The sequence below is a fragment of the Lissotriton helveticus genome, chromosome 7, assembly GCF_964261635.1.
Source record: "Lissotriton helveticus chromosome 7, aLisHel1.1, whole genome shotgun sequence".
In the NCBI taxonomy this organism is placed as follows: Eukaryota; Metazoa; Chordata; class Amphibia; order Caudata; family Salamandridae; genus Lissotriton; species Lissotriton helveticus.
In genome coordinates, this window is record NC_136068.1 from 745441604 (window position 1) to 745468245 (window position 26642).

Consider the following 26642-nt stretch of genomic DNA (forward strand, 5'->3'; position numbering starts at 1 on the left):
TGTAGCTATTGGTCTTATTATACAGGAGCGTTGTTCTTTCAAAAGGGCTCCTGTGATCCTCTTATGAGTTAGCAACATTTTGTCCAAGTGTGGGGTCCATTCCATTTTGTGTGAAAGACGTATCCCAAGATAGTCGAAGACCTCTACCCTCTCCAAGAGTTCAGCATTCAGGGTAGGAGAGCGAGCTTGTTTTTTAGGAGGATTCAGCACAAGGTATTTAGTTTTGCCTGTGTTAATTACCAGACCTCGTTTAGTGCAAAAAGATTGAAAGTTGTCCAAGAGCCTTTGGAGGCCCCTGGGGGTTTTAGAAATTAAAAGTGTATCATCCGCGAAGAGGAGGGTTGGTATACGTTCGCCAGCCAGGGATGGTTCGTCTGAAGGATGTTTCCGAAGGTGTTCAACCACACCATTGATGTAAAGAGAAAAGAGGGTGGGAGCTAGGACACATCCCTGGCGGACACCTCTCTCAACCGGGATACTATCTGTTTTTCCCCCCCAGGGCCCCACCTAACCTGGGCAAAACTATTGTGATGTAGCCTGACAAGTAGGGATAGCAAGTAGTGGGGCAACCCCATGTCAGCCAATACACTCCATAGAGACTCCCTGGGTACGAGGTCAAAGGCAGTCTTTAAATCGATAAACGCGAGATAAAGACTGCCCTTGCCTATGACCACAACCTTCCAATACACCATCATGAGTCTAAAAGCTTGCTCAATTGTCCCAGTACCCACTCTAAAGCCTGCCTGATAGTCAGAAAGAATTTTGTTTTCTTCACCCAGTTTAAAATTCTGACCAGCAGGACCTTACCGACTACTTTTTGGCTAATGTCTAACAGGCTAATGGGCCTATAATTAGATGGGTCATCTCTAGAGCCTTTTTTATGGATAGGGACCACCTCAGCCCCTTTCCACGAAGAGGGGATAGGGGCGCCTTTACAAATAGCAACAAGTAGGGAATGGATCAGTTTCCCCCACTTCAAGGTGTCGGATTTTAAAAGGTCGCCAGGAATGCCGTCCGGGCCAGCCGCTTTTTGGGGAATAATAGTGCTTATTGCGTATTCCACTTCCTTGATTGTAAAATCAAAGTCGTTGGACTGAATATCACAAATTTGAGGGAGCAATGGTGGGACCACCTCCCCACCATCAGGATCGTCATGACGGGTATAAAGCTTTGAAAAGTGTTTGACCCACGCCTGACTTGGGATATTACAGGTTATCAGGTCGCTATCTGGCCTATTGCGAGCTCTTATAGTATCCCAAAACCATTTCGAATCTTTCTTAGAGCTAGCTTCTTTAAGAGTAGACCAATAGGCCTCTTCCCACTCCCTTTTTGCTAACCCCAGTGTTCTCTTATGTTCTTTCCTGGCTATCTGTATTAGGGGTTGGGACTTGCCCTTAACGGCCTCAATTAGCCTTGTCTTAGCTTTCCTGCATGCTGTAGTATACCAATCATGTATCCCTTTAGATTTATTCTGGGACATGGTCTTCCCTGCGGTACCCTTTACCCAAAAAACTTCCCCTATAGCTTTTATAGCTGCTTCAAAAATGGATGTTGCCCTGTCTGCTGCCATGAGTAGATCAATAGTACTAATCTCTACTTGTGAGGCTTTTAGGACCTCTTCTATGGTAGAGAGTTTGTCAACATTGCTGGAAACTTTGTTCCACTTTAGGCGTCTTCCACAGGAGGAAACAGTGACCCCATGTGTACAATTAGGTGGTGCTAATAATGCTCCGTTTGACCAGGGATTCGTGGTAGTTAGGGAAAGTGAATTATGGTCACTCTCTACGGTCGGTATAATTACCATATCTATGACCGAACTCCAGAGCCCCAAGTCCAACAGAATATAGTCAATCCTCGAGGTATGACCAGCCCTGTTGAATGTTGGAGCACCCATCCGGTCAGAAGATGTACGGCCATTGGCGGCTCTTAGCCCAAACTCCAGAGTCAGTGCATTTAACTGCACTGCACTACGAGTCCAGCGTTTGATAGGAGGGATGGAGAGTGTGGGAATACCCCATCTACTATCTTCTTCACCTAGATCAGGTATTCCATCCAGGGGAAGTGGCTCGTATGTGCAATTAAAATCACCTGCTATTAGGATGTGGTCAGGTTCTTTATAGTCCCTAAGTTGCACCTCAAGATCAGATATTACAGGTGAGTTGCACCCATTTTTAGTGCCTCTAGCATAGGCATTGTAAAGATCTAAAGTCAAACCTCTACGGTGATTAAACAGAGAGATACCAAGAATATCTGGGTTATCTATCTGCTTAACCACTTGGCTGCTAAGGCACCTGATGATCTTCCATTGACTTTCCATTGAAATCAATGGAAAGTCCATGACGAGTTACCCTTGTCATTAGCGCTGAAGTGGTTAAGGGTTATTCGGCAGTTAAGGGCGATGCTTACCCAAATAATGAGCCCCCCTAAGGGGCGCCCCTTCCCTTGCCTGGGTTTTTCTGCTGGAACAAAATAGGTGACAAACCCAACTCGGTAGAGTGGCTCAGTGCTCCAGGTCTTCTGAAATACACAGATCTTATGTGCTTCAACCAAATCGCTCCACTCGGGCAGACCTAATTTCCTATTGATCCCCGCAAGATTCCAACTGAGAATTTTTATTTCATCCTTGATGGTTTCTCCTATAGTGTCGATAGTATCTCTAGAGTTAAGGGAATCTACACAATCCCTATCTAGGGCATAAGGTATTAGTTTAGTAACCGCCACAGTTGGAAGATTAGGGCAAAAGGGATGGGATATGACTGAAGAAACCTCCTCCTCACCCCTATTAATGTCAAGATGTATGGAGGAAGCTTCGTCGGAATTAAGTCAGTCAACCTCATCCAATGCACAAAATCTGTTCCAGTGGGCAAACTGTGAAACAAAGGGGTCAAATGGAGGAGGCAATCCTTGCCATGGTTGCTGCCACTGATGGGTAATGTGTTGTGGAGCGTGTGTATACCCTCTATTAATTGGGAAGCTAAACCTAGGGGGATTTTGTCTTGGGGGCATGGGTAAGAAGTAAGACAAGAGAAGTGGATTGATTTGAGTAGCAGGTCCACTACTGGATGTATTACATATATAATTCACTGCCCCTGTATCCCTGAAATTAACAGTAATAACATCTCCTGCTATGGTCTTAGTATTCCTGCCCACCCAATCTCCTCTACGTACAGAAAGAATTTCACCGCTCATATGGATGGGTAGGGGTTTGTGTAACTGAAGCCACTGGGCACATTTGTTTCTCAATTCAACGGAAGTTTCTCTTCTTCCCTCCTTCAATGGTGGTACACCCGTCAGAACAACCACAAAGGGAGAGACTTCCGGCGGCAAGTTAATTGTCTTAAAGCGAGCCTGCCTTGTCTTTGGTTCCTGAGTCTTATTTACGGCAGAAGTTGTTGTTGAATTGGTGACCAAACCATTGGAACCCTTGGCTGGTTGGTTACTCGCTTTGTTTAGGCCAGAAGGTGTTTGTATAGTCGGGATGGGACCAATCGCACTAGGAGTGGGTGGAGATACAGCAGATTTACCCCCGATTTGAGTCGAGTACTGTGTTGCTGTTCCCTTACTAGCTGGTAAAGTATTGGCCTTGGTAGGAGGGTCTCTCAAGGGCTTGGTACTAGGTGCATTTTCCAGAGGCACTTCTTTTGTTGCCCCGTGCGTCTGTACAGGCACATTCCCACTTGCCTTATTAGCCCATTTCGAGTTGATTAGCGACGTCAATCTATCAATTTTAGATATTAAGGGCTTGATTTGAGCCGCTATTGTAGCTTCAAGATCCGATTTTAGGTCTATTACCATATTTTCAACCCAGCAGGGTATGCCTGATGCAGAGTTAGGGGTAGGTGAGACAAGGTTGTGGTTCCTAATTTTAATTTTAGGCTTTTCCTTGGTCTTAAGCGCATTCTTAGTAGTACCTCTATTCCCTGGATCAGACAATACAGGGATCGTTCCTACATTTGATGCATGGGGATGTTTGTCTACACTCAGCTCTGACTTTTCAGATGGTTGACAGGCTTCTAAGTCTGGGATGGCCTCAAGATCAACATATGACGGGTCAGAATCTGATTGAGTTACTGATAGATCGACAGCATTTGGAACTGTGTATGTGCCAGCAGCAATTGAAGGTAGAGGGAGGGAACAATTAGTTAAAGGTTGCTGGACAGGTGAACTTGCAGTTGCCAAAAGGCCCAAAGACGAGCGTTTGGCATTCATAAGATCCAAGGATACTCTTTTTTCCAACAGGATGATGCTATGGTCGATTGTTTCTTTAACCCGTGAAATAAAGTGGTCTATAGGCCCAGTAACTTGTGCTACGGCCATTGCTTTTTTAGTATTACTTCTGGTTCTATTGCGCATGGTGGACATTTGTTGTGTGGAGCCCTATGCACTAAATGGTAAATAGCCCTCACAGTCAATATATAATGTTTCTTATGTCCAAACACTCTGAGCTGGGGAATGGGTTGAAGTTAACAAGTCCGCCTACCTTATATATATCAAAACGGTGCAGGGGTTATGGGCCAGGGCCGTCCTCTGCCGTCCTCGAACGGCCTCAAACGGCCCGCTCTTAGCCCGGTCTTTGCTCCGGGCTGCGTCCCGCGCTGCGGGAGAGGTAACCCCAATTATAGCAACGCTAGAGGGCAGTGGGCGGGCCGACAGGGAGAGCGGACCGGAAGTTGTTGACGGTCTAGCAGGGACTCCTGGGTAGTGGAGTCCCTGGCACGCTCGCAGCCCTGCAGCCCTCAGCCAAAGGTGGTTTGGTCCCCGGTAAGTGTCTCAATCAGCTGCCCCTCTCAATGTCCGACGATGCGGCACCCGCGGAGCGGGTGCGGCGAGGTCCGGTGAAAGTGCACACAGTGACCGTCCAAGGGTAAGCGCGACCTGGCAATGCGCTTCTGCAAATAGATTATTGTCCCAATGAAAGAAGAGCAGGAAGCCAGTAGAAGTTCCCAGAGTTCTGGAACTCTGCAATAATTGTTCCCCTATACAAGAAAGGACCCCTTTAATTATCGTCCAATTTTGCTGCTTGATGCTGCAGCGAAAATTCACGCCAAGCTTTTGCATACCCGTCTAGCTGACTGGCTAAGTGAAAATTAGATATTTAATGCCGCACAAGCAGGCTTCCAGAAAGGGCAACAAACAATTGACTAGGCAATGCACTTATTTAATAGCTGCCTGAAATACACCAGCATTAAAACGTCAAAGCTGAACCTGACTTTTATAACCTAATAAACTGCCTTTGACACGGTAAGCTGCGAGTTACTCTGGCAAACTTCTTTCACTCAGGGCAGTTCAACAAAACTAGTGTCAGCTAGTAAGGAATTATACAGTTACAACACCTCATCAGTCAGGTATGGACCAGATGGGGAAGTCACCGAAAGTTTTGCATAAACATTGGGATCAGACAAGGATGTGTACTGGTCCCAGCATTATTTAATATCTTAATCAATGATGTTGCCGACTACCTGGAGGCTGTAAATCTCAACATTACAGTTTGTGGGGGCCAACAAATGTATTGCAATTCTGCTTTTCGCGGAAGGCACTGTACTCCTGTCTTTTACAGAATTAGCCATGTACAAGCTCTTGTACGCATTCGAAAACTATTGCAATAATATCGACATACAGATCTTTACTTTCAAAACAAAATACATGATTGTGAAAGGAAGTACTAAACTGAGGAACTCCTTAAAAATCTATGGAACATCCTTGGATCGTGTCGAAAGCTATGATTATCTACGAATGAGGTTCAATTCTAAGTTGGCCTGGTCTGCTCAACTACTTGAGGGATAGGTGTCACTGAGCAACTATGCGGGGTACTTTCTTTCACCAGAAGTCAAGGGAGCAGATTGATTTCCCCCTCCCTTTGATGCCTATAGAGCACAAGCCTTTGCCGCAAGCTTGTACAGAGTAAAGCTATGGGTCATGGACACACTAAGGCAGGAGCTTGATATTAAATCTATTGAACTTTGTCCCATCTTATATTGGGTGAGAATATGGACCAAACCTGAGCTGGAACCCTACCTGAATACTATATGAGAGATCTGGATCCAAGCCAAACAAGTCAGAGAACCCTGGTATAGTCATATGGCGAACATCCTGCAAACTATAGAATGTGCTGACTACTAGCTTGTACCAGAAAAAATAACAAAAGGCACGGTTTAAGTTATGAAGGAATGGTTCTGGCAATATATGTACACAGATTTTCTAGGACGGAAGTTAGAGAAGCTCGGGACACTGAAGCCCCTTTCTATCTTCTAAAAATATTTGAAAAAATACCCTCCTCCCTTAAAAGATCATTCTTATGTTATGTTAAAATCATTTGTAGAGCACACTTACACCAGGCGGTTTCATGGCGCTGTGAACGGGGGGGGGGCAGCAGAAGTATAGTGAGCAGGAGCTTACTCGTATGCCTGAGAAAACAGAAGAGTCTTAAGGAGTGATCTAAAGTGAGTATAAGAAGTTGCTGATCTAAATTCCAAGGGGAGGGAGTTCCAGAATTGAGGGGCCAGGAGAGAAAATCTAAGACCACTGTGTTTTTTCCATTTGAAAGTGGGGATGGTGAGCAGGTTCAGGTGGGAGGAGCGAAGTTCACGAGAGTGGGTATAGCAGTGGATCATGGAGGAGATGAAAGCCGGGCCATGACCGGCCAGGGCTCTGAAGATGGTACAGCCCAGTTTAAATGCACAGCGTTTGGCCACCGGGAGCCAGTGAAGGCTCTTCATCCGGGGGCGGATGTGTTGGTGTCTAGGTTGATGGAAGATGAGCCTAGCTGCTTGGTTTTGAACCAGTTGCAGGCGATGGAGCGGATAGGCTGGAATGCAAACATAGAGTGAGTTGGCGTAGTCAATGCGGGAGATGACCAAGGCCAAAAGAACAAGAGTTAGAGCCTCGGTGGTTAATAATCTAGAAATGTTCCGGATTCTTCGAAGATGGAAGAAGCAAGACAATACCACTGCTCCAATCTGAGATTTCATAGACAGATCTTTGCTGATTATGACCCCTAGGCTTTTTACGGATTCCGCTGGACGAGGAGGATTGCCTAGGAGGGGAGGCCAAAAGTTAGAGTTCCAAGGGTTGGAAGCGCCTCCGGTCAGAATCAACTTAGTCTTGTTGGGTTGTATTTCAAATTTGGACTAGATACTTTCCCAGTGAAGCAGCACACTAGGTCATGGCATGAAGGCAGAAGTAGTTCTCCTAGTTGTGGATGTGATTTTTGGGTGGGTAGAGGGGTGGCGTCCATAAGGCATTTCATGCTCCTTTGTACTCTTATGATAAAATCCAAATCAAGGAGAGGGGCTCTATTTGGACTACAAAGGGAATGGAGCGCCCAAGATACTGACAAGTAAAAAAGAAAGGTTTCCCTTTGTATAATGGTATACATCAATCAAATATACTTATTCACTCATCTCAAACATTCCGGTTGGACCTGTCACACTTCGTGAAACACTTACAAGGAAAAATTATTTAACAAAACAAATATGTAAAAACAGTCTGTTATTACAAAAAAAAATTAAAAACATTCAGCAAGAATGTACATATAGATAAAAGATAAAACCAATTGCTAAAAACCATAAAGATAAAAATACAATTCATACATATTCAAAGGAGAAAGGCACAGACAGTAAATTTTGTCTTGCTGATGTTAATTAGGATTGACTTGGTGCAACAACAAGCTAGGTTTATTTATTTCCTGTAGCCCCTATGTTGTTGATCACTCCAGATTTAACAGTTATTATGGCGTCGACGCGTTTCGGAGGTTTTTAAGTTGTTACAACCCCCTTCATCAGGACAAACACTATAAGATTCTCCTTATAATTGGTGCCCCCTCATGCAGAATAAGATAAAAATAAAATACATTTTTTTTTATCTTTCTAATATAAGATCAAGGAACATTATTTCAATATCCTACTACCTACCAACCTACGATTTCATGTAGTCATACACAGTAATCATGACCGTGATATCAATATTATCCCAAACAAATACAACACCATAAGAAGCGAACATGGACATGCTTTTGTTAAATAATCCCTCTGTTCTTAAACAATTCATTGTTCTAATGCTAACATCGGACCCCCTTTTTTTACGTTGTAAGTGATTCACTCTTTGGTCCATCTAGAAACACACATACTCGCTTCATTTGTCAAGCACACCTGGGTGAGCGTAATCCTTAAAGGTCAGAAAGCGAAATGATTCAGTGTATTAATACTGCAATCTGGAAGATATAATGCAGTAAAAGATGTTGTTACTTGTCCAAGTCTTTTCTACATTGGACCAACCTGCTCTATATATTTATAATGTAGTCAGAAATCTATTTAAAACCCGTAATTAATCAGGGTCGGAAAAAGTTTACAGTTAAATGCACGCAGCCTCCTATCGATTGCGATATATATTTAAGCTAGGGCCTTACTGCTGGAGTGATCATGTACTGTGCATTTACATGGGGCTTTCCCTTGTTACTTTGCTTTTGGTGGGAACCCTTCTGTTTATCATGTGCAGGTGGGCGGGAATTTTCAACTGATTTCCAACCAGTACCTATTAGTTAAAATATAGGCTTTTAGTATTGCTAGTGTGAAAATCATACCCCTCTCTCATTTTGCGACCTACTATAGAAAAGATTACCTTATTCAATAGGTACTTCAATCATTGACGTATTTCTGTCTCAGCTAATATCTTCCGTGCAATCACCTATCGCTAAAGACCAAATTGAATCTGTCACTTAGTTTTTAATACCTACCGCTAGATTAGTGTAGGCGACTGTATAAAAACGCAGTGTTGCTCCCCTTTAAGCCGCAATGATGTCGGGCTTGCTTCTAATTTCCAAACCCAGGTAATCTTTTGGCAGTGGCTGTGTCAATAATGCCAAAAAGAGAAGAAAACACCTAATGTAAAAATCCCTTATTGTAACAATACTTTAAATCACCCCTACATCGGTTTAATCACCCCTTCTTCTCTTATTGTGATTCTCTTCCTGCAATGGCTCTAATGAACCCGGATAACGCAACTATGTGGGTAGCAGAGCGTATCTTCTACTCAATATTACCCAGGTCTCAACAAATTCAGAGGAGGCAATGCACTGATCCTTTAACTGAGTAACATTGTTCTGTTCAAACCAGACATTGCGGCTATATCAATGGCTATGCTGTTTCGTACCCCGTCTTTGCTGGCTTACCTGTAGAGTCCTACGTGCCGTCTTCCCCGCGGGTTTTCCTTTCTATGCCGCGTCGTGTATCGCGGTCTATGCAAATTAGGATACGTCTACTTGGCGTCGCGTCTTATAAACACGTCAGGTGGTCCATCTCCCTACAGGGAATGGATGTTATGGTTGAACACCATCCTTGGTCAGACTATGCCAGTGCTGAGGGGCTATCCAAATTCTTCCACCTTAGTCATGAGCACTCCCAACAGGTTGGGTATTTTTCCCCATTTTCAGCTGGGGGACCCATGTTAGACCTGTCAGCCTTATTAGAGTGGTCTTCCCCTAAACTCTTTGCCTTTCTACTTCATCGTTTACTGATTTTGTTTTTGCTGGCCTTTGGTCTCTGAGTACTTTACCACTGCTAACTAGTGCTAAAGTGCATGTGCTCACTCCTTAAAACATGGTCACATTGGCTCATGCCAATTAGCATGTTTAATTAATTATAAATCCCCAGTAAAGTGGCACCACATGTGCCCAGGGCCTGAACATTAAATGCTACTAGTGAGTCTGCAGCACTGACTGTCCCACTCACTTAAGTATCCCTTTAAACATGTCTTAGACCGGTTATGGCAGCGTGTGTGTGCAGTTTCAAACTTTCATTTAGACCTGGCCGAATAAACATTTTGCTAGGCCTAAACCTTCCTTTTCAAACATACAAGTCTAGTCTAGGCTAGGGCCTGGACAGCCCAGAGGGGATTGTGCAATGTATTTAAAAAGTTGGATATGTACTTTTAAGTTTTACAGGTCCTGGTAGTGAAAAACTCTAAATCTGTTTTTTATTACTGCAAAACCTACTTCTCCCATAGGATAACATTAGAGTTACCTTATTGCATTGTATAAGTGTACCTTCCAAATGGGAATCCTTACCAAGTCATGTTTGGTGTCTCTGGAATCACAATTCAAAATCCTAACTTATGGTGAAGTCAGATTTTAAAGTTGGCATTTTCCTACCTTAGCCATTTAGTGCCTGTACCCAGTCTCTGGTCACATGACTAGGTGTATGTAACAGTTGGACTTTGTGTTTTCCTCCCACTCAGCCACACACAAAAGGGAGCTTAGGTGTGCCTGGATGGGTCATCACTGGCAGGATGGGAGAGAGGAGCTGGGTGCACCCCCACTTACACTTTGAATAGGCTGTGTCATGCCTCCTCACAAAGGGCTGCTTACCCCCTGTACTTTGTCTGGAGCCAGGACAGTAAAGGCAGGATGCCTGGGGACTTCAACGGGAAACCTCAAGAAGCTTCTCCCCCACTTCGAAGGCACAACTGGCTATAAATACTGGGCCTCAGACCCCAACTCTTCAGTACACTTCTGGACCTGTGGATACTCTTGTCAGTAAGAAGGATTGCTCTGCTGCTACAAGGACTGCCACTCTGCTCGGCTGCTGCTGTCCTGACCCGCTGACCTCTTGCCTGGTGCAGAACCTGCAGCTTAATCTTGTACCCAGGACCCCAGAGTGACCCCACGGGACAGTCTGTTGGCTTCCTGATCTGAGCATGAGGGACATAAAGGGCTCCCCAACCAGCTCCTGGACACAGCTGCAGCAGGTTGCTGACCCCAAAGTGGTGCCCCCACGTCCAGGACCCTTGGGTGTCTCAGCCAGCTTAAATCAAGCTTTTGTGTCCGTTCACACCAAGACTGCGCTGCTTTCCCCGACAACCAGCACAAGCTGCTGCCAGCCCATCTCTTCGCACTGCAGCATCGACCGCCGTGGGGGAGCACTAACACAGAGCTCTAGCCCGCCAGTCCCCATTGCCCGGTCCGCTCTTCGCGCCACGCTGACAGTTTCCCACGATGCTCTCCTTGCTCCTCATAGGCCTCTCCAACACAAATGGGACTCTTGGCACAAACTTGAGAAGGTAAAACTTCAGCAGTACTAATCTGGGACAGTACCTGACCTGCGCTCCATCGCAGTTGGCCTGAACTTTTGACTTTGACCCAGACGGGGGCGAACAGATTGCCATGGTTGGCGCTTTGAGCTTTTGGTGCTATTTTACACTTTATTCTTTAAAAATTCAGATCTCCAGTTCTACAGATTTTTATTATTTTGATCTTGTTCTATTTATTAAATGTTACTCTATTTTTCTAACTTGGAACTTTGTGTGGGATCTTTTTGTGTGGTGTTTTCACGGTTTTACTGGTTGGACTGTTGACAAATACTTTACATATTACCTCTAAGTTAAGCCTGACTGCTCTGTGCCAAGCTACCAGGGGGCTGAGCACAGGTTAGTTTGGGGGTTACTTGTGCCTGACATGGATTGTGGTTGCTGCTTGACCAGGGCTCACACCCCAGTCAAACAGTAACCCAATTTCTCAGACCAGGAATTTAATTGTTATGAGCAGTCATTTCTTACAGATCCCGGTCATTCACATTAGCCATGGCTGAAGGGCTATCTTTAGTCACAGCCATGGCACTCTTTATTTCAGATTCTCTGATATATTTTCTAATGTTGAGCACCATAATCTGTCTAGCGTTGTCAAGTTCTTTCTGTATCGCTCCTACAAAATGAGCATCTGGGAACATATCCATAACAGATAACTTAATCACAGATGGAGATCAAGGTTATTATGAACAGCTTCTAGATTCATAAGTTACTTGATGTTCTTTACTTTCTTGGAGTTTTTCAGAGTAATTAACATATCTGGATGTCACATCAAATATCAGTGGCTTGCTTCTGCTGAACTGTCGGGCAAACATCAACAACAAGGTGGAGAGAAAAGGCTGTGTTCTGTCAAACAATGTCAATCTACTTTTGAAAGGCTCTCAAAAATATCAATGACATTTGTCACAATATCGTCGGGAAGCTAACATGTGAACATTCCTACTTGCTCTGGCATGGGTGAAGACCGGCTGTCTGAATTTGGTGAACAGACTTCAGAATTTCTTTCAGAATCAACAGGGCCTCGGCTAGCACTGTGGTGACCAGTCCTTTCTTAAGTGTTGAGCTGAATCTCTGCGCACAACCTTAAATCCATAGATCTTGAGAGATTGTGATTGTGTCAATCTCTTTCCCATTTTTTCCAATAATGCTACAGTGTACCAGAGAATTAAAAAAATATATATATATAAATATATATATATTTTAATACTCCAATTAAGTCCAATTCCTATAGCATTTGTTGCAATAAGTATTGTGTATGGATCGTCCCTATCAATAACATTACCTTTCGTTACCGCTGCCAGCTTTGTTCTTAGTGTAAGACATCTATATATGCTGTACATTCTTCAAGGGCTTCAATCTGTTATGTCACAGGGTAAATTTAATTTTTATTGAAAGAAACCGATGCATTAAGTGTGTGTCTTATTTGGTATTTCCAGTGAATGGTCTTGAACAGTAATTGGTGGAAGTGTCGTTCCTCAACTTCCTCTCCTGTAGTAAACTTGAGATTAGTCACCAACTTTATAGCAACACCATCCCCAAGTATCTAAATTTCTCCTCCAAAAAGAGCGTTCATGCTGGTTCTCTTGATAAATCTTTGATCATCTGTTTTTATCAATCACTACAATTTCATAGAGTATTGAAACTTCGCACAACTCAGTAGTGCAATCCGCATGACTAGTCGTTTACCTCCCAGAACATCATGCAGCACTTCTTCTCCTGTTACCAGATCACATGGAATGGTTACTCTTCTGGTAGATTTCATGCACCAGGATTTCTAATGGATCACAATATACCAATATTGTTGTCAAATGCTTCTTGATGGCCTGGTAGGTTTAGCCACTGTTTGTTAATCCATCATGAAATTAATTCTGTTGTTAAATACCTCTAGATGAAACATGCCAATTAGGTGGTAATCTTAAATCCCAGCTATTAGGGATATTGCCTATGCAGTCCAAAGGGGGAACATCCCCTATTTAGTCTCATAAATAAATTGAAAAGATCATCAACATTTTCGGTTTGGATGATCAAAGTGATATATTAGGATGGTATCTGTGCAGTAGGTTTTAAATAAATGACTGCATCTTGCCATCAGAAGCATGATGATGAAATATACAGAAGGTTTTGAAAATAATTTGAAGCTGAACAGGGAGCCAGTATAGAACTTTCTAAAGGAAGAGGTCTGACTAAAGTGAAATGTAATTTAAAATAATAGGCAGACCCCATTACATTTGTCTGAAGTTTATAAAAGCTTGGTGAAAAAAAGACAAATGTCTAACCTATTTTCTGCACCACGCCTTTCCATTTTGCTTCTTTTGACAGTTTGATTCAATTGTGTTAAGCCCTTACGAATATGTTACACTGCTACATTGCCTCCTAATTCCGACACCCGTGCATTCAGATGGTTTGCGCAGGTGTCCAGAATAAAAGCGGCGCTTCTAAACTATGCGTAAAAGTAAAAACGTAAAAAAGTGTAAATATTTTTTTTCCAAAAGACATGATATTGTCTTCCTTGAGTGAAATCATTGTTGAAAATGAAATATATCAGAAATCTCATTGCCCTAACTCCAAATAAAATAATGTTCCTTTCTCGTCTTGTTAACTTGCTAATCAGGTTCGCTGTAGTTCACCAGGATGCCATATCCTTTCAAGAGAATCAATGGAGAATTAAAAGATCTATTTAATTCCCTCTAGATGGTTAAAAACAGTGATCAGCCGAGTTGACATGATTTTTAGCCTGTAGTCTTTGGGCCCATTTAGCAGCGCACAAGGGTGCGACCTATTGCTCTACTGTTGTCTGATAAACAAATACCTCTAATGAGGGTTAAGTATGCCTATAAGCACGAGAAAGGATCAGCATGGTAGCTAAATGTTTTGATCACATAGTTGATTAGAGCCTTTAAAAGATCCATTATGTTTAAAGAGCCCACCTATGTTCAATACCTATTTCTATCTGAATCTTTAAGGGCCAGCTAGCATGGTATTACCCAGTAGGAGCTGTACCATTATCATAGATAGTAGTGGTGCAAACCGAGAAGAACTCCACTTGACATCTTCTCCGAAACCTCAATAAACTCCTTCACAGGCCCCTTGCATGAATTGTTTCCATTTTTCAAAATTGTAGTGTTAGCAAGATCCCCAATGTTATGACAGTTTGATTATTGGGCATTTGTGTTACCTTTATTCTTTTGTCTTCAATTTTGATGCAGAATGTCGTAAATACTTTATTTTAACTTTGTATATCTACAGAGATTTCACTTCCATAAAACCCTTTTTGTTACAACTTCTCTTGCCCTCGTTATATTATGCTATATTTCTTTCAGTAGAAGCCCAGTCCCTGGTATGGTCTGGCCTGGCCGTTTTTACTCAAAGGTATCTCCTAAACACCCATGTGTTCCACAAACCCTCAAATCCCTTCAAACTACATTTGTTTTCCTCTCTGTCTTCACAGTGCAACACCAAGTACCATTCAGCCTCTATCTCCCAACCTGTACCCTGATCTGTCTTGGTGTCCTTAGTTTCTATATTCATTGGACCATCCCTGAATGTTGTTCTACCTTTGAAAGGGTTACTATGATACCTGAAAAATGTATTGTTATCGTTTTGTAACATTCATATAATTTTCTTTATTCTATAAAATATTAAATGCATTTTTTTACTAGTGTTTATTAAAAATAAATTACAGATGATTGTGAATATGTTAATGGGATTGAATATGCTTATATAAATTTCATACAGAAAATGTAACCTTTCAAAATGACTCTCATGTCTTACTCTCCTTAATTTAGTACTCCTCTGTCTAAAGAGCACAGCGAGGTTCAACCAGAAATATACACAGACCAAACTGCGGTTTCTTCAAAGGATATGAACGCTAAAACCACATTAATGGTTTCCGAAGAAGAAAACCGCAACAATCCTTTGAATCCAGTTCCAAACGCAGATGAAACTTTAGTAGGAAGCCAAGAGCCACATATTGGGACAACAGATGCTGTTATCAGCCAGGAGAGTGAGGTGTGCAGTCAGTCAATACCATCCTTGCAGGTGGGTCATGATCAAAATGGAACAAACAGGGACTCTGAACTCAAAGTTTCCGAGAGCATGGAACATGATTCTGCTGCGGTGGAGAAGATAATAGCTGTATCACCTGTGAAGGTAAAATCCCCCGAGGATCAGCGATGTGAGGTGCTTGCACAAGAAATAATTGCCAAAGACCAGTCCCTTGTGGACATCCTCGATCCTAACCCATTAAGAAAAACAGCTGTGGATCTAATGGAGGGCCTGTTTCCAGTAGACATGTCACTACTCAACCAGTCTCGCAGCGAGAAAAAAAACAAGAACAAAAACCGCTCCCAAAAATCAAATGACGAGTAAGTACAGAAAAGGCTTTGGGCCGGATTAAAAATGTGGATAATGGGACATGGCTAAAGATACCACTAAGGCTACTTGTTAAATGGTAGGGGCTCTATCTGATCAATGGTGTATGTAGTTGGATTTGGAGCTTCTATGTTGTTATTGGTATCATTAATATTGTGTTTTAGCTTTCTTTTCATCACTGTTGTCATTCTGTTACCCCTTTATATTTTTTATGAATATGGACACAAAATCTGATTGAGTCAACTTGTTTTTGTTTGTTGTCTATGCATGCAATCCATGTTTCTCACTTTCATTCAGTATACTCCTACATAGTTCAGTCTTATTAATATGCGTTTTTTCTACTAGAATAGATAATTTGGCATTTGGTTAAATACTATGGTCTTTGGTTGGGTTATAATTGTGATGGGAAATTGGCTTGACATTCTTGAAAGTGAACCCTATCCTGTCCAATCTTAGGGTTTCCCTAATCTTTAGAGCGCTGCTTTGAACGCGTGACTTGCTTGTGCAGTTAATGCAAAACAATTTTGATTAATGCTAACTACTGAAAACTCTTCCCCCCCTTCGTTAGGGTTAAAAGATATGCAAGGATTTACAAATTAGTTTTCATTCTAGCATCAACACGAGGTCTGCTCTGCAAAACAAAATACCTTGAATTAAATACAAATTATAGACCTAAATAAATGTTATTCAGCACTAAGATATCCTAAAGCACTATTTACAGATCCAGGTTATATTTTGTTATGCTGCCACCCTATGATTGATTTTAAGTTTTAAAAATCACTTGAACTACCTTCCACGATACCCTAAATATGCTTTTGCAACATTATCAAATGCTAGTTTCTGATGTGATTTTTTTTGAGTGACAGAGTTTTAAGCAGGGTGGTAGCATGAGTATGAATTTATTTACCTTATTGTTTATACCAGTGTTTGCGGTTCTATGCCAGCCCAGATGTCCCTACAAATATGTCAAAGCAATGTAACGAAATTCTCTTTTCTACTTGACACCAGAGAGAAGGCTGAAGGTCCAATGGAAACGTCTCCAAAGCCCGTCACCCCTCTTAGGAGATACCAAGCGCAGACCACTGAAGGAGAGTCATGGAAGGAACCCGATGACATCACGTATAAGAAAGTGGGTGAATAAGTGGGAACATGGCTCATAGGGGAACATGGCGGGAGGCCTCAGTGGATCATATGGGCATGCAGTTTTCATAAACAAACTGCACAAACGTAAGAAAATATTTTTAGCCCACCAATTGTGAGGTTACCTAAATGGCTATTTTTAGGTCTGACTGGACATAGTAATTGCTTCCTCAAACTATCTACTGGAAAAGTAATAAAAAGGTGACTTACAGTAAGGGATTTGTGTCTCATTTCAGAAACTCCTCAATAGCTGCATTTCAGATAACCAGAAATCCTCTAACACAGCATGCATTTGTCTACAATATGCACATGATTCAAATAATTAAGTTAATTGAGTGTTTAGTGTCTCTTTTAGCTTGCGAACACAGAGCATGTGGTTATAAAAGTGCAGTATTTTTTTTTGCTGTCTCTGTCTGCACTAAGACCATGTGGCAAACTATTGGCCTTGTTTAGAGACTTCTTCTGGAATGCCACTGAAATATCACCCCCCCCCCCCCCAAAAGATTCTATCTTTGTCTGGAATATCACCTCCCCCACTAGGTACAGTATGGAGAGCAGCAGAGCACTTTTTGTTTATTGATTAGCAGCAACGACACTTCAATCACAAATGTACATAGAAACATTGGTAATACATAGGTGAGGGATATATACTGTATGTAAGACAGAAGTAACTCTTGGTTTGGGATAAACTAGCACATAAAATTACAGAAAAACATAGGCCCAGGTGTCTTGCCATTGGTCATAGTTTTCGTTGCTACAAGACATTTTCAATTAGGTCTCCAGATTAAGAATGCCAGTAGCAACATAAGACTCTTACAAATGGAAAATATATACTATAGTGTTAGAGAAGCCGTCAGAATGAACTGATGAACGTTGATATTAAGATTCATTTGAAAGTTGGGCTTTGAGGTTTGGAGAGCTTTCTGGAAAGTTAGGATGGAAACATGGAAGGTTCACTGAAGGGGTTGATGGTTTTGATAATACAAGGGTTTGCATCACTTGATTCAAGTGACATCATGGAGTTCGGGTGGGTCTCGATGCAGAGAAGGTACTTTACGATGTACATTAAGACTATTTTATTTTCAGTTTTTAGAGACTTAGTTTTGGGATGATGCTCCTTTCTAGTAGGAGAATGGAGGGGGACAAAGAACCCGTCTAGTGAGTGTAGATAAGGTCTAAGTGGATGTCAGGTTAGTAAAACCCAATAGATTTGGGGGTTTTGTTTAATTTCCGGGGGATTGAGAATGATTTTAGAATTTTAACACACATTTTTTAGGACTATTATGAATGAGGATTCTGTAGATGATAGTTACTCAGTATGTGGTATGTGTTTTTGTTTTTATAGCTCTAATGTATGAAAAAATATACTGCTGGTGTGTTAGTTATTGTAAGTAGAACTCTTTTAAGTCGCTAATAGGCAAACATTTGTGATTGTAAACAGGACTGTGTGTATTTTTTTTCATTTGTTCTGTACATTGGAAGATTTCATTTGGGTTTAAATGTATAACAAGTGCAGTAGATCCCATATATTTCTAATTGTATCACGAAGATTGTTCCCCATATCAACCATTGTCACTGATAAGACCACTGCAGTCAATATGTAGGGTGATGCAAGAGAAGAACTAAGCCCAAACATAGATATTTGGGGTGAATGTAATGAGATTATGTGCCACCAAAATAATTGGACAATTCAAAAGGGGGTAGCATAGCAGAGAACCTATTACACACCTTAAACGTCTCTGGCACACAGGACATCTACCTGCCACCTCGTGCACCATATCTGGAGCAAACATGGGTGATTTTGTTTCCATTTAACATGTGCTTGCCTAATAATTGAGAAATACACGCACAAAATTGCTTCGACGCAGACCTGAATACTCCAAATCCAATTTGAACAATATCCCTAAAATTCATTCTGTTGGACATTATGGAAGAAGACTTCCAGAAATACCCTAGCACACGGGCTGGGATGCCTGTTAGCAAAATGTAACATAGACTGGTTAACCTCTACAGCTCCACCGGGTTGTGAATGGTGACCGGGCATGGATAGATGCACCGTCACAGAGTAATCAATGTATTTAGCACAAGGCTTTCAGTACAAACTGCAGAAAATTTGGGGTTTATGAATAGCCTATTTTGACCTACGTATGTGGTATAACAGTGAAAGAGAATGATGAGAACAACAAGTGCTTAAATGTAAGCAAACATCATATACGTTCTGTAATCATGTTGATCAGAAATGTGCCACCTTTGGTAGTAAATGCAAAAACTGCAAAAAAGATGTTATTAAGTAAAAAAGGGAGAAACATAATGAGGCCATGTGACCTTTCATTTACTGGTCACATGAACTTAAATTAGATCATGGAGAACAAACCGAGCACCCTGGAGCTTTTGGAAATATATTGTCTTCTGCTGCCCAACAAAGTGCACCATACCCCTCGAAATCTGAAACCGCTTATCGAGAAGGTAAATGTGATTTCCTTGAACATCCTTGATTAGAAATTGCTATATATTACTATATAAACCTAGTTCATCTAATTAGCTAGGGAAAAAGTGCAAAAAAAACAGGAAGTTTCATATCCTGCTGCCCGAAGGATTATATGGCAATAATGCCGAACACGCAATCTCAAGGCTTATTCAGCTGTTGTCATTCTTGAAACCAAGATACCTCCAGTGAAAGGATGGTTCTTCACCATATTCTTATACCTGAGCTTTTTTTAAATAATATTAACTATCAGGAATGGTTAATGAAATGTTTGAGATACTGGTTGCAACTGGAGTTAGATTTCAGAAGGTATAGTTCCTTAAAAAAGGCTCTCTTAATAAAAAAAAATGAAGGAAACTGGTGCAATTAGAGTTGCTCTTGTACCATTAAAGTTCGATAGTGAATAGCTGGTCAGCTATCGACCAATCGCTTTGATTACTTTCTTTCACAAAAAGCAGAGTGGATAGCAATGTCTAACCTGAAAGTATCCTTAAAGCCACAGGTCTCTGCATTGACACTCAGGCTTAAGAAAATCAGGATTTGCAAAGGTTGCCTGAAATCAGATCATACCAAGTCAGATATCTCAATTATGGTTGGCATCTGGGGCCTGCATCATTAAAGATTAAGTGATCATTGAAGAGCTGTTAGGCCATATCCTGATGGAGTATGCAGTTAGCCTTTCCTAGCCACCTGAACAGCATACATGTGGCCAATGTGTCCTTGACCAGTATGGTGGTATCTGCTCGCTATTAGTATGCAGCAGCAATTCTGCAGAGGTGAAACTGATAACATGATATTTTTTTTTAAACAGATTCCTTTTCTCCTCTTGATAGTTGTTGTGCCTTTCCTAGGCCGTTCAGTTGTAATTCGGTCTTTTCGTTCACAGGTGGAACTTGTATCCAACATTCAAGCAAAACTTCAGCGCCTCCGTAAGGATCATCAGCTCTTACTTTCTGACGTGGAGGAGAACAGTGGTTATGGGACAGAACTGGAAGCTCTAGTGAAGAAAGTCTGCAAATCCAACGAGTATGACCGCTACATGATGTTTATAGGGGACCTTGAAAAGGTGGTGAACTTGCTGCTGTGCCTGTCAATGCGCCTCGCCCGCGTGGAAAACGCTCTCAGCAAAGTCAACCAGTACACGGATATAGAGGAGAAGGTATGTGGAAGGGAAGGCGCTTTTGCCTTTCTTCTTGTCAATAAATGAAATTAAAAGCCAATGCACACATACCCAGTGCTGTACAGGCAAGTGGGGAATGACTAGCAAGCATGTAAAATCACTCTATGATGCCCTCACTACTACTGTCCTATCAGTAAATATTTACATTCCCATTCCGGGATAGGCCATTCTGCCTCTGGTGTTTGTTGACATGCATCAGGCATCTTGGAACGTGGATCCGACAAGTGTTTGCATATCATAAAAAGTGATCTTGTGTTTCAATTTAAAACCTAAGACCGCAATAGCTGATAGATACGGTATTAACTCTTTCAAAAGAGATGAGTGGAGGTGTTGATGTGTAGTTGGTGTCTGGCATTATTAGGGTGATAATGAAGTCCTTTTGTTAGGTTTTGGGGTAGTTAGTCACCGCTGTGCAGGATTTGTGATGGATAATGGCATTTACAAATGGTGTTCCCAGGCCTCTGATACTATTACGCTTCACATGATAACAAAGTTACTCCACTGGTACACACCACTGTATATGTCAAGGCTTACTACAAGAAGTGGTAGAGGAGTTTGGAACTCGGATACTGCATGACACAAGTTATTGCTCTCAGTGTGCTAAATGTCCACTCGGTGCTATATACATTATGTTGGAAGTCTTTATTTACATATAAAAAAGCTTAAAGTGTAGTATAGATACAGTAGGAAAATGTGCAAACACCAGAGGACCCTAATGCTGGGATAAGACCCCAGAGACTATTATAATCCTGTAGTTCTAAACACTAGATTTTAAAATAACACTCGACCCCATGGCCAGTGTTAACCAAAGGAAGCTTTTCTGCAACCTTTGTTTGTTCTTTGGTTTGCTACAATGTGGATTTATTTTTCGAATCTAACAATAGGGAATGGGTAAAAGAAAGAAGAATGCAATTTTGCAAGTTTATTATGATGTATCTGACTTAGTTTCATGGGGTCCTGGATAAAGGCAGGCCAATACTATAGACGAGTGTGGCACTTTTTATGGCACACAAAAAAACGTCGGGAAGCCCAAACTTCCATCATCAAAAATGGAACCAGCATTCAACCCAATTCCAAAATGTTGTTTTGGAAGCTGGAAGGACTGTTGTCAATGTTTCATCATACACTTAACAGGTCTTCCAGGGTGCATTTAGTCCACATCATACAGTGCATAGTTCACGAGGGAGAACATTTAGGGGCATAACTTGTCAATTGTCTATGAAGAGGGACAGGGTGCTGGATCAATACTCGCACCGACATGGACATCTCTAGCGTGTATCAAACTTCAACGGTCTAAATCTTGGAAGCAGCTGGTTACAGTCCAGATCTTCAGGGGGCAGGGGAACTAAGGGAACCCGGGGCAGCCACTGGACCCACAGGTCCTATCAGTTGGGACTGCAAATGAAGGTTTGTGGTTGGGAGCCACCTGTGACTACATTTGTGGATAAATCTTACAATTTAATTTTAAGAGCAAGAAAGACTATTCAAACACTCCCAGTTTCAAGGAGACGGGTCTAAAGCCTGGAAGAGAGGTATGGGGAATTAGGAAAACATGTGTTTCCATTTGTGACTGAAATGGGGGGATATAAAATCTCCATTGTAGTGATGAATAGTAGTGTGTTGATTGTGGACAATTCAGGATCCCCACTCTAGTAATCTGGGAAAGTCCCTCTGCAGGTCCTCAGCCTTTGATCACATACATTCGTCTTTCCTCCATTCTTGTCAGCTGCCTCAAGGCTGTCTTGGCTTCTGAGCGGTTCAGATTCTTAAGGCATTCTCTGAGCAGGCTCCAGTTGGCTGGATTTTGCTCCTGGATGTTCCTGCGCTTCCCCACGCTGGGCAGAAAGACTGGGTCTTCGTCCAGGTCACCTTTAGAGGTTGATCCTAGTGCTAGACTGTAAGGAACCTGCAATCAGCAGAGCCCTACTCCTGCTAGGTGTCTCTTTGGCCTGTTGCACAGAGACTTCTTGAATTCAGGATGAAGTGGGAGATTTTGACGGAGGGCGTCCGTATTTATGGTCCATTACAAACACTGTGAGGAAGTCATGTACCACCTAAAAGTGGGACACCTTAAAATTTTAACACCCTTCCAAACAGGAGAACTTGGGTGGGAACTGGAGAGGACACCAGCTGGCATGGCAGCCAACACGCTGCCCTCCTGCAGTACTCCAGGAATAATAATAAATGCCAGTACAGGAAGTGGTAGGAGCACAGGTGTATTTCCTTTTGCCTGGCTCAGGTAACGCTTACAACAGATCTTTATTCTCTGTGCACATCGCTGAGTCTACGAGATGCACCTCCAAGACATGAGCGGGTATATTTCACACCTGGTGCTGATGATCCCAGGGAACGGGCTCCCTTAAAGACACTTCATGTGCACAAAGTATACCTTTGTACAGTGTACACCTCAGAGGGACCCTTGCCTATACAGTCTTCCAGGAGCTCATTAATCCTTGAGTTGTTTGGTGTACTTTCAATGCAAAGTTAATAGGTCTTCCAAACTCCGTAGAAATCACTGTCTCATTCAGGTATAGAAGTCGAGATCAGTGGGTCTCCTCACAGAATCATAATTCTTAAGTAATGACCCAACAATATGCCTGGTCATTGGGCCTCCCCTCGCTAGCAGCACCTCTATCTGAGAGTGCGGTAACCCCACTCCAGTATCCCATGCTCTCTGTAGCACAAATATTGTAAAAACACATGTTGAATGTTCTCGATGGCAGCAGCGATGAAGAGGCTGGAGGCTTCTGGCCCGGCAGTCCATGGAGGTGCAGACTAGCTGTAGAGGTTGATGGTCTCTGGACCCAGGTTGTAGAGTATCATTAAAGTAACATTAAAATGGGTAATAGTTATACATGTTATGTACATTAATCTGAAATGGCAAACGCAAAACAAGCAATTATTATTATGAGAATCCCACCACCAGGGTCAGACTGGAAATCAAAAGCAGCCCTTGTAAAATTGTTCAAACCAGCCCTACTTCCTTACGCCTATCTCATCTCTGTCTCTTTTTTGCTCTCACTCCTTTCTCCCTCTTACCTAAAGCACTCACTCTGCCTGATGTAATTACCTCAAGGACCTGGAAAAATTGGCAGAGATATCAGTGGCCCTGTGCCTCAGCAGGTAAATGCTGGATACAATAAGCGAGCAATCCGGCCCTTCCTACAATATGCCAACATGGCCATGTCTCTTGCCTGGTACCTTTCAGGCTGCTGGTATCATATCCAGAGGCAGTCTTGGGCCTAAGTAGAAGATCTCGGGCCTTAGTAGAAGACCTGAATTCCGCCATCCCTCTCTGTAGCTCATCATCTTTCTTTCTATGTCTCTCTCCTGCAATGAAAGAAAATCTGTAAAGTGCTCCTCTGCACCATTAAGCCAGGTGTGCACTAAAAAAACCTAAAAATAAATTAAACTAGAAATCACTGAAAGATGGTGTGGGGGCGCAGGTTTGATAAACAGGCGAGGAGGCTGTATGTATTTGCCAAGTGTTCTACTTTTATTGCCAGAAGTAACAAAAGTTGTAGATTCAAGAGGGTTTTCTTCAGGTTCTCTTTCTGATGATGAACTGGATGGTGAGATAGTGGCCGATGGTCCTGGCTCCTCATCTTCAGAATCACAGGGTTCTCCCCGGAGGCTCATAAGAGGGAGTAAGAAGAGCCGTCAGAACACTATATCTTGGGGCTATTCAATAAGTGGTACCCGTCACCACACCTTTAGTGCTCAGGCTATATGGTGAAATTAAAAATGAAAAGAAGTGCCTGGAAAGGACTAAGTGAAGGGAGGGGTGGATTGGGATAATTGTATAGGTACAAAGAAGTCGCCTAAAGTCGAAGTTGCCCAATTAACATATCAGTTCCACCTGATATTCGGTACTCTGTTCTGTAACCTAAAAAAAAAACAATATAACAGAAGACCCTACAAACAGCTTGGAGTTAATCTTGTGTCAGCTACACATGTCCCAAAACAACTCGGCGTTTAACTTGTAGCTTAAAGTCAGCTACACATAACCCAAAACAACTCGGCGTTAAGCTTGTAGCTTAAAGGCAGCTACATATGACCCAAAACAACAACAAGGTCCCCGAAACAGTGAGCCACCCACTCCCCAAAACAACAAGGTCCTCCAAAACAGTGAGCTCCTCGCACTACAGCTAAAATCCACTAATGAAGCCCTGATTCCCCACCTGCCTCCCTCGTTTCCCCCTTCCTTCCCAAGGAATGCTAGTACTCACCGGCTCGGCCGCAACTCTCCAGAGTTGCGGCCACTCTACAGCATCCTCCGGACGACTCCACCACTCCTCAGACCAAGGCTCGTCCGGTTCCGTCTCCGCTCCTTGGGTCTTCTTCGGGTGCACAGCTACAGGGTCTGTCTTCTCCGCGCCGCTCGTCCAGCGTCCTTCTTCCCGGTTTTTCGCCCCCGGTTTGACCTCCTTCTCCTTCCTTGCTTTTCATTGGAGCATGAAAAGAGCTTCCGGGGCATTCCCCTCCCCCTTCCGGGTTCTCGTCAGCGTTGGTCTGTGGAAACACGGGACAACGACAAGGATTTCGCGCTCCTGTGGGATCCTGGTAAGAGCGTCGGGAAAGTGGTATCGGTGTCTGTAGAGGGGAATCAGCCCAAGGCTTTATACTGGTGATTCCCTCCTCACAGATGGTGATAAGCTCATCTAATTTAGCAAATTCCTTCTGGTTGGATTCTGAGTGATGTCATAGTTTCGCCTGACAGTGAGAACTAAACAACCCAGCACCTTATACCCATACCCTTTTCTTGTGTTAACTGGGTGATGATTACCCTGAGGCAGGAGAACTCCAAAACACCCACCCGTACCCCCGCTGGTGTTTTTTTGGGCTCTTTTATGGACGTCAATTCACCAACTTGCTACAGGCAGCTGAAAAGCAATCATGCACTTTGGGTACCATGATGATATCACATGTAGTGGCATTACATGCGCTCCCTTCACCCAAACAAATCACAGGAAGTCATGTGACCTTTGACCCTGGTTATATCACTGAAAAGTACATCTCTGAAGAAAAGAAGTATAATATAATTAAAGTGAGACTTTAGTAAAATAGCAAAACTCATACACCAGTATATCTTAACCGCAGATTTAAATATGTATGATGTACCAGGAATGCTGCAGTGGTGTAATGCTACAATGTATATGTGCCTGAATACAACCTTATATTCCTTAACACCACCTTGCTCAAACAGAGGCTGTGATGCAGATCACAGCAGCCATATCTCCTGGCGTAGGCAACATGCACCCAGACACAGCCTCAAATTCCCAGACATAGATTTAAATGTCCACTCATATCCCCAGTACTCGGGCAGAGCTACAAAATAAAATGCATAAACAAGGGCTGCTTCCTGTAGCACTGCCACGGTGCATGCCAGTCAGCCCCAGACAAGGAGGGACAGCATGAACTGATCTTCAAAGTGCCTCAGTTCATGTCTGCAAGGTCTGAGTAAAGGTGTGCAGTAGGGCAGCTTCAGCTGTGTTGCCAAGCAGACGGGTGTTGCAAAGCAATGTGCCTTCTCTCCATCCTCCCCTCCCCCCGCCCTGGTGCCACTCCCACAATTACATGATGTTGTGCAGGTGGGTGTAGTGTCCTTGCCTCCTATTCACACCAGGTCTTCCGGCAGCAAACAAGGGGGTGTCTACTGAGAGGGGGCCTAAGGAGGTCAGGTATCGGGAACTGAAGAAATAAATCTAGGTTGTCACACAGTCCGAACGTAGTCTACTTTGTCAATCAATCAATCAGGAGTTTGTTAAAGCGCAACTACTCACCCGTAAGGGTCTCAAGGCGCTAGGGGTGGGGGGTGCAGGTTCCATTCCATCAAGGAGGGGGTCTGTCGAAGAGCCAGGTTTTGAGTTTCTTGCGAAGATGGGGAGCGATGTTGTCTGTCTGAGGTGGAGCGGAAGGGCGTTCCATGCTTTGTAAATTATTCCAAAGTCCGGAGAGACTGCAGGGTAGCTGTGTGCTCTAAAAATCGTACACGTTTAAGTCCAATTTCCACGAAGTGACCCGGTAGCAGACCGAGAGACGGTAGAGAAGTTAGAGGAGGCGTTTGTGGGGAATGCAGTTTCAAATGGAAATGTTTTGGTTACGGGATCACAGCCAGAAGGACCATATGTGCTCTCGTGCCATCTCTAATCCTCCTGTTCCCTCTGTATTTACTCCCTGTCTCTATTGGCTATGTCGCAGATTTCGGAACAAAGAAATCTTGTGTGCAATCCCAACTTAATCAAATTGTCTTCTCCCTCAGATGTCAAAGATGAGGCTTTTGCCAAACACATAGTTTTTTAAATGTTATACTTCGTCAACATCACCACCTTAATGGACTTGCTGCACTATTAAAAAAAATGCATGTAAAAAAATCCCATAAACAGTAGG

The 26642-nt window shown here is 42.8% G+C and overlaps 1 protein-coding gene and 1 pseudogene across 2 annotated transcripts in view; one reads left to right on the forward strand and one right to left on the reverse strand.

The window, feature by feature from the left end:
* SHROOM1 (shroom family member 1) overlaps positions 1 to 26642 on the forward strand; it is a 291553-nt gene that overhangs the window by 257664 nt on the left and 7247 nt on the right. For both annotated transcript variants that reach the window (XM_078653086.1, XM_078653087.1), the window contains 3 exons: positions 14862 to 15440; positions 16456 to 16576; positions 19959 to 20231. In XM_078653086.1, the coding sequence (XP_078509212.1) occupies positions 14862 to 15440; positions 16456 to 16576; positions 19959 to 20231 (973 nt within the window). The remainder of the gene's footprint in view (positions 1 to 14861; positions 15441 to 16455; positions 16577 to 19958; positions 20232 to 26642) is intronic.
* Positions 12455 to 13110, reverse strand: LOC144767104 (ATP-dependent RNA helicase SUPV3L1, mitochondrial pseudogene; annotated as a pseudogene).